At 44.0% G+C, this 16,335-nt stretch overlaps 1 protein-coding gene across 2 annotated transcripts in view; it reads right to left on the reverse strand.

Annotated features, from left to right (window-relative positions):
• col5a1 (procollagen, type V, alpha 1) overlaps positions 1-16,335 on the reverse strand; it is a 66,051-nt gene that overhangs the window by 31,867 nt on the left and 17,849 nt on the right. For both annotated transcript variants that reach the window (XM_080017777.1, XM_080017776.1), the window contains exons 3-10: positions 13,937-14,153; positions 13,124-13,286; positions 4,106-4,237; positions 2,924-3,031; positions 2,322-2,798; positions 1,608-2,183; positions 1,425-1,481; positions 225-266 (exon numbers count right to left, since the gene is read on the reverse strand). In XM_080017777.1, coding sequence (XP_079873903.1) covers positions 225-266; positions 1,425-1,481; positions 1,608-2,183; positions 2,322-2,798; positions 2,924-3,031; positions 4,106-4,237; positions 13,124-13,286; positions 13,937-14,153 — 1,772 coding nt within the window. The remainder of the gene's footprint in view (positions 1-224; positions 267-1,424; positions 1,482-1,607; positions 2,184-2,321; positions 2,799-2,923; positions 3,032-4,105; positions 4,238-13,123; positions 13,287-13,936; positions 14,154-16,335) is intronic.

The raw sequence follows: 16,335 nt of genomic DNA on the forward strand, positions 1-16,335 counted from the left end.
CGTCACAGGATGTTGCAGGATTTAATGAATGACATGGTGATTACGTGGAGCAAAAACAAAGGATAGAGAGAGACAGAGAGAGAGAGAGAGAGAGAGAGAGAGAGAGAGAGAGAGAGAGAGAGAGAGAGAGAGAGAGAGAGAGGAGAGAAAGAGAGCGTAATACAGAAAACAAAGGAAGAGAATATAAGGTGAGAGCTGCAGAAAGGGAATGAAGGGGGACTTACTGTTGGCCCTTCAGGCCCAGGAGGACCCTCTGACAGCATACCCTGCAAAACACGAGCACGAAAAATGCATCAGATATCACATGGAGAGGAAGAGGTATGGTATCCATTATTATATATCGACTGCCCATTATTTCCATGAGTTAGGCGTAAAGTAAAAAACCTACATGTTGACTTTCCATCTACTGTAACGTAAATTCCTGTCTGTCATTCTGATTAAGTTTGGAGGAGTGGGAGTGTGATCGATAACAACGCTGTGTGAGCAAAAACCAGAAGCCCAAGGTGGACAGGATGGCACCTCGGTCAAAATGAGATATGACATACGACATATGACTTATGACATTTCAGGAACACACATGAATATCCAAATCCTGATTTTTCCCATTTGCCTGAGTATGTGGCCATTAAATCTTTAAATCTTTAAAAAAAAGATTACTATAAAGAATGAGAGAGAGAGAATTGACGGAGAGAGAGAATGTATAGGTACTTCTATGAAAAAGTCAGAGGAGACCTATCTGAAACCTGCCCTTGTTACTTGGTGGTCCACCTATGTATATTTGGTGGAACTCGTCACATTTCGTTTTAAGGTTAGACATCTATGGCTGTGCTCGGTGCATGATTTTATTATCTGCATAATTCATTGTCATTCTTTTTTCATTCATTCATTATTTGTTCGGTAGTTATTTGTTTGTTTTGTTCACTTTGTTTAACCCCTTGAACTGTGGTGTGAAATTGACAAATGTGTACTTAGGATCAAACAAAATGTTTCCAATTTGTTTCCCACACGGTCAGCTGTGACTGAGAGAGCCGATAACTGGGAGTCGTCTCTCCACTCAACTCTTGGAGCTCATCTCAGGCGGTTGGCATGGAGGCAGCCAAGCCTCTGAGGTTCCTCTGTCCCTGTGCCTGCTCCTCTCCAAGTGTTTACCCTGGCCCACTTTGAGTTTCCAGATCATGGAAAATCCTTTCATGGCTGTTCTCCAAATGTTTATGCTGTCGTGCCCATGGACACAGCAGCGTGGGACTGATAGGCACCAGTGGGACCTCGCAAGGGTGTTTTTGTTCAGCCGGAGGCGATGTTTGGAGTGTGTTGAGATCTGGATAATACATATGCATTCTCCGGATATAAACATCCGCGAATTCCTGTACACAAAAAAGGCCGGCCCCAGCCAAAATCTGTTGTTTCGAAATGAAGATACTCACAGGCTCAATAACAGCAGGTTCTCCCTTCTGTCCCTTCTCACCACGAGCTCCGTCCACCTACCAAACACACAGACACAAAGACAGCATCAGTCTCAAGTCTCAAAGACAGCTTCCTCTATATCACCCTCATCCTCATCATCCTATCCTCCTCATCTTCATGATCATGTCTTGTTATGTTTTCACCTGTCCGTAATACTCATCGGTCTCGGCGGGCAGCAGCTTGCCCTCTTTCTCTGGGTAATCCAGGTCTCCATAAGTGTCGTACAGTTCCTGGTCCACGTTATCGTACTCGCTGATGTGCTCCTCCTTGAATGCATCCAAATCCGTGTAGTCCCCGCCATCCACACCCTGGCCATTGCCTGTAGCGACAGAACCTCCGGTTCCGGCGCTCGCCGATCCACCTCCCGCAGTGGAAGATCCTCCCGCCGAGACAGAACCACCTCCTGCGGACACAGAGCCACCGCCGACTGACACGGAAGCTCCTCCGTCTGACCCGCCCGCGATGGTGATGGTGCTACTGCTGCTAGAGCCTCCTCCACCTCCAAGGTGGACTGAACTGCTGCTAGAGCCTCCTCCGCCCCCGAGGTGGACTGAACTGCTGCTAGAGCCTCCTCCACCACCGAGGTGGACTGAACTGCTGCTAGAGCCTCCTCCACCACCGAGGTGGACTGTACTGCTGCTGCCTCCTCCACCAGTGGTGTAATGGCCATCACCATAGTCATATCCCTCGCCGTAGCTGTCATCGTAGGAACTTCCCATCTGAAAAACAAAGGTGAGGTGTGAAGATGTGATACTCCAAGATCAAGTACAGCTTTCAAGAGAGGATTCGATCCTTAGATCCGTAGATTCTTCGAGCAAATCGTTCATTAAGTTATAATGATGATAACGGCGACTTACTGAGGTCTTGTTGCCCGTCATGCTGATGGTCGTTCCTCCTCCGCTGTTGATGAGCCTCCTTTCGGTCTCGGTCCCGGTGCCTAGGTCAACGTTGGAGCTGAGCCCCAGGTCTAGCCCGCCTCCGGTGCCGGTGCCGGTGATGGTGATGCGCCGAGAGGTGTCGGGAGATGCCGTGGACTCGTCGTACTCGGTCTCGTAGTTCCCGTAGGTGTCGTAGTTATCATATGGGGCGGTGTCCTCGCCGTAGGTGTTGCCTCCCGCTGTCGCGGCGTCGCCTCCCGCTGTCGCGGCGTCGCCTCCGGCTGTCTCGATGCCTCCGGAGAGCACTGAAGAGCTGCTGGACGAGCTTGACGACGATGAGCCGGCGGAGCCCGTGGAGGTGGAGGTCAGCACTTTGCCAGCCGCAGAGATAGAATCCCCTCCGAGGTTGGTGAGTTCTCCCTTCACTGTGGTGACAAAGCGGTCACCTCCTGTCACCTATCACGACGGAAAACACAGTCAAGAGTTATTATTCATTTTGAAATCAGAAGCATCGGTGGAAAAAACAAACAACTGGGATAAAAGCTTGCTTGGTGTATCAAGTTGACCCAGAAGGCCCAAACCTTTTCCTCTTTTGCGGTTCCCTCCTCAGTATCTGTGGTTGACTCGGAGGGTTTGTCCACATCCTCATAGTAAGGGTATTCATAGTAGTAACTGTCCTCCTCTGTGTTCTATAAAGAGAATATAGGTGGCATTCATTGGGAAAATAATACTCGAGACAAAAATATATATATTATAATGTTCTTGGTTGGAAAAAAACATGACGTGTTAGTGTGTGATAATTGCTTGATCATTCGATCATTTGGAAGAGCGCCGGGCCATTTGCACAGGTCAAATATCAGCCGCTGATGAGAGGGGGACAGGAATGTTGCCCTTCATTCACCCTTTGCTCTGTATCTCTGCCGAAACACGTTACACTGAGATGAAAAATCACCTTTTTGTCGAATTCTGAGAGAATCCATCACACCTTTTAACAGATATGGATACTTCTCCGTGACTAAAGGTTAATGTTCTTTTCCCGACCTCTAAATTGTTTTAACCGATTGCCAAAAGAGACATTCTGAGAACCCCCGGGGCCCAGGGGAGTAAGACAGGATGAGAATTGAAATCATTGTGTGTGGTAGGGCTGTTCTTTTGAGAGTTGGAAGGTTGATCGAAAGGTATGGCAAAGGAGATAAGAAGATTAACTATTTCCTCACGGGCAAAAGAACTACAATGAGTGCACGTCTTTCATGAGCAGGTCACGGAGTGCATTCTGTGTTCTGATTCGAGATCAGAAATTGTAAGTATGAGGATGCAGGCTCAGGCAGGCAATGCCTAATATCTGTATATTATTAACTAACTGCACAGCATTAAAAATAACTTCTTGTTCAGTCAGAACTTTCCACCAGCGATATGCATCTTTTTCCATTGACAAATAAAGCAGCTAATCTTCTGTATTATGTCCATCTAAGATCTGATCAGAGCCATTTGCACCCATGTTTTGGAGTTTGGATTTTGGATTTTGAAGATCATCTTTCAGTATTTCTATTAGTATTTTTACTAGATACGTGGCTAGAGGTAAAGGCCAAAATGCCCTGAAAAACACCTTTGAATGTAACTGTTTGCAATAGGTCCCCTGGATTTATACCTGATTTACCATCTTTGCAGTTCTTACAAAAAGTTATTACCCATCCAGTATAACAGTGACAAAATAAGCAGAGAAAATAAGAGTTTGAGAGAAGTGAGAAGGTGACAGCACTTACATATTCGTCCGTGTTGGGGTCCTGGTTCTGGGGCTGGTCAGGTATGGGCACCTCACAGTCGGGGCTGTAGTGCTCGCAGTAATCGTAGGCGGCGCGGTGGTCTCCTACAATCATCAGCTGTTGGATGTCTCCCTGGAAGCCACACAAGAAAAAAACAGAAAGTCTTGAGATTCACTCAACAGAAAGTAAACAAACGGGCAAACAAAAGTCACCAAAGTCAGTCTCAAATTCAAACACCTATTGGAGGATGAAAGAATATATATAAACGTTTTGATTGTTTTATCCTATTATTTATTATTTTTCAATTTAAGAAAATAGAAATGTAAATATAAAATTAACAACCTTTATATATATAGAACAAAAATGTAAATATATCTAAAATACATAGATGTATATAATTTAATTTATTTATTTAACATATATATTGATTATTTGAGGATATTAATTAATCAATCAATCGATCAATCAATCGATCAATCAATCAATCAATCAATCAATCTATCTATCTATCAATCTGTTTTTTGTTTATTTATTTATTTATGTATTTATTTATTTATTTATTTATTTGTGGGTTTATAATATTTATTTACATAATATTAATATATTAATAATTAATATAATCATAATATTTGAGGATTTGATTTGATTACATTTTTTTTATTACTTCTTTCCAAAACATTGGTCTAGTAAGTTGTACCGAAGGGTGACTAAACGGGAAAGAACTTTGTCTGAGATCCAGAAGTGTCATATTTCATCAGAACATCGAGTAAGCAAAAATTATTAGCCTTAAACGTAGTCTGTAGAAACACATGAAAAGAAAACAAATGTCTGGCACAAACACAGGCACAGATCCAGATTCACACACGTTCACACTATCATCAAACACAACTTGTCTTTTTTCACATGAATCCCAGTCAGGGAAAACCAAATGAGTGATTATGCCTCTGAGCCGATCATGTGAGACAAATGGATTTCCTTGGTGTGTGCAGCGGAGGACGAGAGCAGACATGCACCTACACACACACACACACACACACACACACACACACACACACACACACACACACACACACACACACACACACACACACACACACACACACACACACACACACACACACAGACAGACACACACACATATACATATTTGATTTGCAAAGGTCAGTGCATGGAGAGAGAGAGGGATGGGGGGGCAGGGAGAGCAACCCAGAAGAAGAATAGAACATTACAGGAAAAGCGGGATAGAACAAGAAAGAACAAGAAGGAGATTAGAGGGAAAAAAAGAGAGGAAGAAAGAGAGAGGAACGGAGAGAGAGGGAGGCTCGGGAGGATCCCCGGGCTGCGCAGGGAGTCGGGTGTGTGCTCGCCACATGCTCTCTGACTGAAACCACACCACCGCGCCACATAACGCTGTTTCTATCAATCCAAACACATTCTTCCGGCCAAAACTGCCGTGCCAACCCAAAAAAATCGATGATTTCAAACGAGACAACAAATCAAATGTATCAACGGCGCTGACGCAAACAGATTTTCCGGCGATACGTGGATCTTGTAACAGAGAACGGGTCTGACATGGTTTTAATTATGTCCCTTTGCCAAAAGTCTGAAAGCCCAAAGTGAGGCAGCTCTGTCCAAGTGCTGTTCTCCGCACTTTGCTCTGGACCTTGCTCTAGACCGTGCTCTAGACCGTGTTAAAAAGGACTAACTCTGCTAACTGACACCTTTTACCATCGTCCATAAACACCCCTGCCCTCAAATTAGTAATCCTGCTTGTTCTTGTAAAAAAAGTGGAAGACCATGCTCCGTTCCAGTGGTATAGGTTTTGTTTGAATATTGGGGGGGGGACACATTAAGTGGAGGCTCTGTGCTTCCTCCCATAGGAATTTTTGTGCGCCAAACATTTCATTTCCTGCATTCTGGTGAATTGTTATGCACCAATTTGTGCATTTTCTGCATCAATTTGTGGTGAAATTGTCTTTATTTATGTAAAGGAAAACACAAAATTCAGGCAACAGATGGCAATTGAAAATATAATGGAATATAACGCAGTAAGGCTCTCGGGCATTCTGTATTGCTTTCAAATATTTATTCTCCTGTCGATTAACTTTTCTCATGTAATATTATCCCTGCTGAGTCAACACACATATAGGCATGATTTACTCTTATGTCCTGTTTTGTTTACCTCCTTAAATGTGCATGTGGCACCTATTCACATCAATAATAAATTAATTCACTTGAATTCATTTATAAACCCCTAAAATATTGAAGGGACGTATCTAGTGCATCCTCTCTATGCTAATCTAATCTATGCTTCTAGATTAGATTTTTGTCCTATATCCAGGCTTCAAAGCTGGACGAGGGACAAATCCCAATACTTCCTTTGTGACATTCCATAGCTTTACCAACTGCAGGCCAAGTACACGTCATCGGATAGAGAATGTCACATAACAACACCTTAACCACAGGCCTCTATCTGCAAGACATCATGACTTGGACATGCAAGATCTTTACGCCATTTGTACCTTGAGCTATGAGCTTTAGGAAAATAAGGGTCTGCTGAGGGCTAGATTCAGCGTCAATTTGCGAAAATACTCATACTCATGTATTTCCTCAGAGCATTAAATCTTCTCTCAAATAAGCGTATATGAAGCAGTATCATCTAACATGAGGTTGCACCTGGTGAAGGCGAGACCAGGTCTCTTCATATTCTTATTCACAGCCTGTTGTCCTGTGTTTCCGACTACTCTCATCCCCCCTCCTCTCCTCCCCTCTCGCCCTTCAGCAGATTGACCACACGTGGTACCACCGTCTCCATGTCACGCAGACAGGATGTTCGGACAGCGTTCCACAGCTGAACGTGCATAGTGATGTGAAACCTGTAATGTACACAGTACGTCCCAAGTTGTTCATTGCAGCCAAAGGCCCAATGGAAGCATCAGTTCTGCTGCGCCAAACAACCAGCTGCAGCGGTCAAAGGTTTTTTTGGGGGTTTTATTTCATTCAGTTAATAATGTAAAATGCAAATCCAGGCAGCGTACTGCAGATTTCTGGATAAAGTTGCCTGACTTGATTGAGAGCTTTTTTTGTTTAGTTTTGTCTCGTTTTTACACAAAATTGGGTGAAAGGTGCCGGGTTTCTCTGTAGACTATGTTCTCTTCGTCATTCTACTATTGGCATGGATTTATTGCTCTCGGGAATTTTCTTTACTCTGTGATTCTAAATTCCACCATTGAGCATATGCTTGTCTATATAGCATGAAATTCTAGGCTGTTTATGCTTATTTAAAAAAAGCATTTGTGTAGTTTCCTTGTAGTAGCGATGAGTTTTCTGCTGTACTAGATCTCAGTGGTGTAGCATGCTAGTGATAGCAGGGTTTGTCCGTTACGCACGGAGTGTCCGTTACGCACGGTGCTTCTGTTGTTTCGTTCAATAAGGAACAGAGTAGAATAAAATAACCTCCATCTAAAATAATAAAACCCATTTTTTTTATTTTGAGGAACGGGGCAAGGGGACGCACAGTGGAGCACACACCCCATCGCTGGTGTGCCAATGGGATAGGCCTCTCGCGGCCACAGGGCCCGGTACAGCTGCACCGGTTCCACCGTCGGTACACCACTGCTAGATCTCCATTCACACAAGATTTCATAATGAGCATACAGCACAACAAACCAAATCTGTGCCAAATTCAGGCTTCCATTCCAGAGTTCCATATAAGTGTATAATGAGTGGAAGTGTCTCTGCACCCATCGACCCCCCAACTATGGAAGAGATTACAGCTTAAGAAGAGAGGGTATTTTGGTCAATCCCAGCCATACCCATCTTAAAGCCATTCACACATACGTCAGTGTCACCAGTAAGCAGACACCCCCCCCGCCAGGAAGAATGGTTAAGAGAAACCTGCAATTAGATGTTCCTTCTGGAGATGGGACAGGGACGGGGACACTTATTTAAACCATCATATGGTTACATCAGAGCGGTGGTTAGGGCAGCAGGCTCCGACAATAGCCTTCCTCATCCTCCTCCTGCTGCCTCCTGCTGTCAGCGGCTCCTTGGCCATGTTGAAATATGACCTCGCTCCTGTCTGGTCCACTCTTTCCAAGTGGAAAATTAATCGCTTATGGCTGTGAATGACGGCCGACACTACCTCATATACTGTACTTCATGATATAGAAACTGCTGAGAAGGTTATAGTGTGTGCATGTGTGTGTGTGTGTTTATATTCGTTAGGCAGACATGGACAACAGCTTCTTTTGTGGGGCCAGGTGTATGTGCGCTCTCCTTTTTTTCCCCCAAACGGTCCCTGCATTAGAAAATCAGGAAGAAGGATCTTATCATTGGCTGAAACGATGGGAAGCCATTTATTTCTTTGTGAAATGTAACATTTGTGAAGCCCTTTGAGACCGTGCTGTGATTAAGGTCTATAGATATAAACTTCACTTTACTTGTCTTGACCCTTCATTCATTGAATGTCATTGACTAACCCCGCCTTCAATAATCATCATGAATCATCAACATCATCGGTGATCGCTAATATTAATTCACTGTACTGTGGGTTGGTTACCCCCCCCCCCTCCCCCCACCGCTGTTTCAGGCTGTGACCAGGTGGGGGCAGAATAGCACTCCAGTGATTTGGGATTTGGAAGCCAAAACTACTGCATCCATCTTAATATGTCTCCACGGATCTCTCACTGTGGGTGGAATGGGTTCATTGTGTTCCCTGCTCCGACCTACCAGGGCATGCATGAGATGAAGAGGACACTGGGGAGATCTCTTTAGTCTGATATATCATTAAAAGAAACCAATGGATGGATTACAAAAAAACAGCCAAAGAATTGATTAAGCCATAAAATCAGTCGTTATGCAAAGGAACATCATCGGATATGTACACACACACAGACACAGACACAGACACAGACACACACACACACACACACACACATACACACACACATAGACACACGCACACAGTAGGAGATATAAATGACCCTTGGAGTGGTTTGAAAATGGATGTCAGGTAACCTATGTGCTTCACCCGTGAGGAGCTCTTCATCCGTTTCGACACACCCCTGAATACCTAGAGAAATATTTACCAGTCATTATTTTGTGGATGTAAACGGGATGGGGTTTCAATCGGGCAGGGTGGACTTTTGGGAGGTCCGAGCTCTGGGGAGCTGCTTTCACAAAGGTATTTACACAGTCACCCATGAGCTCTCAGCTCTACGCCAGGCTGTTGTCCCAGTGCCAGCCCACACCCACACGCCAACCAGCACCCACAGAGTCCCAAGGCCTGGACACTCTCCAAGGTTGACCACAAAAACCAAACAACATGCTGGAGAGGTCAGCTGGCTGCACCGGGGCCATAAATCAACACACATGTGCACTGGAAAAGGACGTTCCGCCACCATAGCTCTAGTATCGACTGCGTATGTACAGTACAACAGGCCATCGCATCAATGTTGGAGGGTAATTCCCACCTTACCAGACATCAAGTGCATTTTCTCCTCTACGTACACTTTCCTCCATAGACTTTGAACTGGTTTCTACAGCTCCCGGTCAATGGCCAAAGCCAACGCCGTTCTGCAACCTTGCCCGCTACGCTACTCACTTATCCGGGAACCTTTGTGCCCCTGTTCAGATTTGAAGGGCTTTCCAGATCTTCTGTCGTCTGACCCGCCCCCTACCACCACCACCACCTACCGCCCCGACCCCAATATAACATAATAATCCTGGGTCTCTTGGAGATTTAGCCCGGCTTCACTCCCATTTCCTGCCCTTTGGGCCACATGTGGAAGCCAAAAGATACTCGACTTCACCTAACAGAGGTGGACTTTTGAGAATGTTTGGCTTGGCCGTCAGCTGAAGAGCTACACGGAGAAGTGCTGAGGGCAACACTTTACAGCTTGCTGACACAGTCGAGACAGGGCTGAGGGGTTTGGGTGGGTGGGCGGGTGGTTGGGAGAAAGTGAGGGTTACATAAACATTTGACCTGAGTTATAGGACTTATCATATTTATCCCTGGTGAAAACTTCATCTTCCCTCAGACCTTTCAGAGTCTTATATATGGTCGATAATGTAGAGAGCAGCTGTCTCGACACAATGGTGTAATATGTACACATTGATTTAATCCAGCACAATCTCAAACGCTTCAAATTCTCTTCCCCTGTCCCACACTGCACCAAACGCAGAAACATGCTGTGGAATGCAGAAATCCATATTACAAACATAAATATAAAACTAGCACAGAACAAAACAGCCTCCAGCTTGAACCTGAAAAATATCACTGTGAGTTTGTCGTCTAATATGTGGGATTATATTTCATTGCACCCCTATATAACATCTATGGCTCAATAAATCTTTCCCTGTCATGGACATTTATGCAACGGACTAGAGCCATCCATCAATTAAAGGGAAAAAGAAACATTTTAGACTTCTTCTATAAATAAGATTTGCAGCTAAAATATAATTGTCCAAGAGAACGTGATGGACTTGAATTTATTTATTTATTTATTATTTTATTTATTTTCACTTTTAAAACATTGTTTGAAAACATCTCGGCAAAGCTTTGCAGGTTATAAATGACAAACCACCAACACCTGCTGTGAAAGGGGCTTATGAGCTCAGCCAAAAGGCATCAAGTGGGATTCTGTTCTTGGAAAACTGATAGAAACAGTGACTTCGAGCTGCGAGCTGAGGGAAATACCTTCCAAACAGCTTTACTTTATAGGCCTCAAAAATCTCTAAACTCTCTAAACAAATGGAGGAGCAGAGCTTAGTCAAAGAACAAAGATAGAAATAGGAACAGACTTAGGAGAAGAAGCGGAAACAAGATCTGAGAACTAGGCCTTGCACATTAAAAGCCATAAATAAGTATTTAGCCCATATCTTGCTATTTTTTGTGTCATTCCTGACTGGCTCTGACTTTGGCTACACCAGTCCTGCTCCAGATCCCAACATAACGTCCAGTCTCTGGAAGCTTCTTTCCAGAGCTCCAGAAAAGGTCGGTCTCACCTAACGCTGCCTGATGCTCCAGCTTCAGCTCCCCCACCACTACCGCCACCGGCACCACCACCAGGCTGGGGTCGGTTTGCTCTGTCCGGCGGCAACGATTGATTTCCCATAACGTAAATGTCATTTTCACTGAAGGCCATGAGCTTTAAATGATCTCCCCTCTCGCTTCGTGGTGCGAATGAAAGAGCTGCAACTCAGGTCAGAGCACACTCTAAGAACACACACCAAGGTCAATATTCATATAAAATACTTGAGAAAGGCTACTCGGTGGATTAGAATGATCCAACTATCATCAATAGGTCCACTCAATCTTCATCTTGGTTTGGTCCAATTGAATCTAGTAGAGATCTTTAGAGTATGGTGCTTAGGAGAGATGGGTCTCTCTCAGCGACCACAATAACCCGTGGCAGAAGCCACACCACAAACCACTTGAGCGCAGGGTAAGTAGTACTTGCAGTCCTGCATGCTGCCCATCATACGCGGAGAAGAAGAAAAAGTGTTTTCTCTGGAGGACTTTACGAGCAGGAAAAATACATCGCTCAGCGTAATTCCGTTTTTTGTGTGGACACAATCGCTTATTGTGCTGCGGCGCCTGCTCATTTATTTTTTCTGTTCCTGTTTATGTTTATTCATAAGTTTTATGTTTTATTACGTCTGCGTCGAGGCGGTTTTTCTCGAAGTGCCCCCTCTCACTGGCCACCCTAATGCAGAAGTAACAGGAAGTTCTCGGTGGAAAAGTTACTTCTGTCTTTAAGAGTCTCTTTTGGCTTGATATTTATTATTTTATTATTAATATTTAACATTTAATTATTATCATTATTTTTTTATATATTTGTTATATATTTATATATTTAATATCATATTTTATATACATACATTTTATATATTATATTTTTTGAATACTTTTTATACATTATTTTTGGTCTGGTGACCAAAAAATATGTGGTGTCTGCCTTTGGCAAAAGTCAACACATAGTCAGACGAAACCGTAGAAGAGAGGGAAAGGGGATGGAGGGGAGAGAGCAGTGTGAGCAGGAAGATCATTTGGAAACTATGCGGCATATTTTCCATTTTCTTCGAGCACCGAAGCCGATCCTGTCTCCCAACTGGCAGACAGACAGTGGGAGGGCTTTTAACGTCCCTTGCTAAATGTCCGTCTGTTCCCACAGTAACAGGTGGACCGTCGCTTGGGATTGGATAACACGTTATTACCCAAATTGTCTGTCCGTCACTTCGACTTGATTAAAACAAGAACAATGGTAAAGTTAGGAGAATATTTAAAACCCACCCAAACGGATAAATCCAGCTTCTGCTTGGGTCAAAAACTACCAGGAAACACAAAATGAGAATTGTACACACACAGAGAATTGGTGATGAGGTGAGGTCAATTTTACCTTTAGCTTTGAATTCTACATCATTTAAATTTTCATCCAAAGGATTCCTAAGGGGATTCCAAGCTAAAATTGCATCATATTTCTTCAACATTTTTCCCACCGAGCGCTCGGGACATCGACGTCACACTGGCTCTGCTTCAGTCACATCCGTCAGCCTCTTTTTCAAATTATTATTGAGGGCTGCAGCCTCAATGACTAATCTCTTTTTACAACCGCAACGACCACTAGACAAAGACAGCACTATTCTCTCTGTACCTCAATGTGTGTGTGTGTGTGTGTGTGTGTGTGTGTGTGTGTCTATGATTTATTTTTATATTTTATTTATGAGGAAAAAAGGTTTTCTTTTTCCAACAAGTTGGTATAGTATTGTACCAACTTGTTGGAAAAATTATTATTATTTTTTTCATTAGAATCTTCCTTTTCTGTTACTAATTCGTAAACTGCTTTAGACTTAGGAACTGGGAGCTTTTGTCTGCACAATGAGAAATTTTTCAGAAAAACCTTTCATTTGTGGTTACTTTTGCTTCAATGGAAACAGAAAACAGAGAAGACATTGTAAAATGAGACAAGAAGACAGTAATATAGTAATGCAATCAAATTCTTCCAAATTCACTACCTCAAAGACTTCCTCATCAAGTATTCTGGTTCCGAAAACGACTATTCCTTTGGTGTCAATGATGGGGTGGTCACTTCGCATCAGTCTCTGGGTGGTCTTCTTTTTACAGTCCAGAATCAGGGTGATGGTCTGCTTGTGCACACTGATGGCCACTCTATGCCACCTGGAAAATGGAGGAAATCAAAGTGTGAATCAGTCACATTCGATAGACACTTTCTTTTGAGCTTGGACTTTGATTTAGTCCTCAGTAATTGATTTCAGTTTGTCGGGTCGAACGTTCACTTGCTCGCCCCAATCTTTTGACAGAGTGACTCCAGACTTCCGACTAATTTAAATGAACTGTTCGGCACGACCGAATCGTTTGCTATTCTTGCATCACTAACTAGTAGTAGGCCATAAAAATAACCACAGTTCTACATGTTGGTGGTGTTTTCAGTGGTTAACAGGGTCGTGGTGTACCATGGGATTATTAAGTATTGAGTCTGACTGTTGGCATAGAAAAAACGTTTTTTACGTTATACCTTGTGGAGATGACAAGGGATTGCCTTTGTAATTGAGGGGACTGAAGTGGCCCCGCACACTTAAAAGGCTTTCTAGATTTAAATATACATCAAACAGATGCAGACAAGCATTAATAACACGTCACACCTCGGCGGAGAGAGACGGGACACCTGGTTAAGGTGCTGCCTGAGAGCCCAAAACAGCGCGATCAACCAGTCGAACAATAAACACACATCCACCTGCTCTCTGATTATAGAGGAAGACTGATGCTGTCTGAAACTGACACATTTTAATGAATGCTTTTGCAATTACTTTCCGTCAGCCAGGTTGACTCCTCTGAAAAGGGGGTAGTCCTCTGGGCTGGGTTTCCCTGTGTGGTCCTCGTACAGGAAGACGGGGGAGCGCCCCACCTCCAGGCCCAGCTGCTGGATGCCCTGCTCATTGTACACGGACATCAGGAAGGACTGGCTGCCCTTCTTGGGCTTCACCGTGGCTAGGATGGAGAAGTCCTCTGGGAACACATTGCCTCCTGGAAGGAGAAGGAATTTGGGTATGGGGAGAGAGATTTAACATCACAAAAAGCCAAAAAGTTCCACGCTATCAGTCGTGATAAGAGTTTCGTCTCCTTTTTGAGATTCAGTTCTTGACGCGTCACTCGTCAAAAAGAGTCGTTTGATTTTCCGACTCTTTGTTTGGATTTGATTCAGTCGGTGTAACGCAATGATGGAGTGATGGAGGACTTCCGTAATGATGAACGGATATCAGAAGAGTCGCTTGGTTCAGAGCTGTGAATGATCACAAGAATCATTTAATTCTGGCAGAAATATTCATTTTGGTGGACGTGTAAAATGGTGAAAGTGTAAATCACTCACATTCAATACAAATTGTGCCAAAAACCTTGGCAAATGAGTTGAATTTCATCCTCAGTGATTATTTTCAGTTTGTGGCGTCAAAAGACTCGCTCGCTCGGCCACTCTTTTGTTGGAGTGACTCCTGAGTCCCGAGTCATTTTAAAGATTTGTTCAATACGAACAAATCGTTTCGGAATCTTGCATCACTTAGTCTTAGTAGACTGTAACAAAAAGCTCAGTTTTACATATTTGTGACATTTCGTGACGTTTTTAGTGGTTAACAGGATAGTCTTCTTCTACTTCTTCACTGATCGTGGTGTGTCGTGGAATTATTTAATTATAAGAAGTGTGCAATGGTAGAAAAAATGGGATTTTGGGAAATGCTAATTCCAGTCATGTTTAACACATACATACCAATGCAGAAAGGCAAGGGGGCCGTGAGAGGGGAAACAAGCGAGGAGGCAAGAGAAGCAGGAGTGGAAAGTGGAAGGATGCCAGTGTACGGATGAAAAAGAGTAGTAATCAGAGCATGTGATCCTGGGAGACTTTGTAAAAACTATCGTCCAAAAACCCTTTCCTCCCCTGGCCGCGCCTTCCCCCCCTGTCACTGCTGCTGAATTTATCACACTTACACACATGAGAAAGTCGGACAAAGGAGGAGGTATAAAAACCACTGAGAAAAGAGATAAATACCACAACACGAAAAAATATGATGAAACAGGAGCACAATTAGCTTAAAGGGAAATCTCCGCCTCCATCTATTCGGTTTCGACGTGCAGTCAAAAACTCCTTCCCCCATTTTGTTGGAGGCAGCCACATCTGCCAGACAGATGCCCCCTGAAAAAAGACCTCATAGGACATTCTAGAGGACCCCATCGAAGGAGGGAAAGGCTTTCCAGTCATCTGAGGAGAGAGAGGGGCCCTCAAAAACACAGCTTGGACTTAGGTCACGCTATTCAGGGGGTCTTAAGACACTATCGGCAAAAGCGGATCTCGCAAAGAGCGGTATTTTTCACGAAACACTGAATGTTTATAGACATAGATGGGTAACCAGGTAAAGTTAACAAAGCAAAGTCACCGCTCCAGGATTCCGCCAGCGACATTTAACCGTTCGGAATGTGTAGAGCAGGGATTTCCTGTAGACGGACAAAGAGAGGCAGGTTTCATGGTCGCAGCGTTTCTTGTCGTACCGCTCGAAGTATTCCCGACCGCTACTCCAAAGCCCGTTTTGCCGTAATGGAAGGCAGGTTGAGTTACGTGGAAAACCATATCGGGTGGTCTAGGAGTCTGGAGAATAGCCACAAGAGGCAACGAAGAAGCGGGTGACAAAGAAGCAGGCGTCTCAGCGGGAAGGCATAGACGCTGGGTCAGGGAGAGAACGGGAAGGAAAAACGGCAACAGGGCTCCCGTCCGATGGAAAGCGCGGTTTTCTTATCATCTGCTATCCTGTATCTCCGGTGACTTTTTTCACTTTGCATCCATCCCATTGACATCTTCTGCTTAATGAGCGCCATACCTCTACAGCTAATCTGGTCAATCACGCCTTCAAAAGAGTACACGCCTGGGCTGAGGATTTCCTGAGGGATTCAACTTGGCTCTTGGGTAATGATAAAAAGAGAATGTGAAGCATCGACAGGGGAATTTAACTTCAGGGGTATATCTATAAAGAAGGTTATGGATAAAGTAGGATTGAAGCATTTCATTAAGACTCCAGACTTTTGAGTGGTGGAGAAAGGAGGCAACTGTGAGACTATTGTGGGACTATGGGGTTGTGATGAAATGTCAGTAAAGACAATGCAAACGACCTCGACAAAGACGCAAGACCAGAAGCACTGTTACTGGGGAGGTGCTGGAGAAATT

The sequence above is a fragment of the Zeus faber genome, assembly GCF_960531495.2.
Source record: "Zeus faber genome assembly, chromosome: 17".
NCBI classification, from domain to species: Eukaryota; Metazoa; Chordata; class Actinopteri; order Zeiformes; family Zeidae; genus Zeus; species Zeus faber.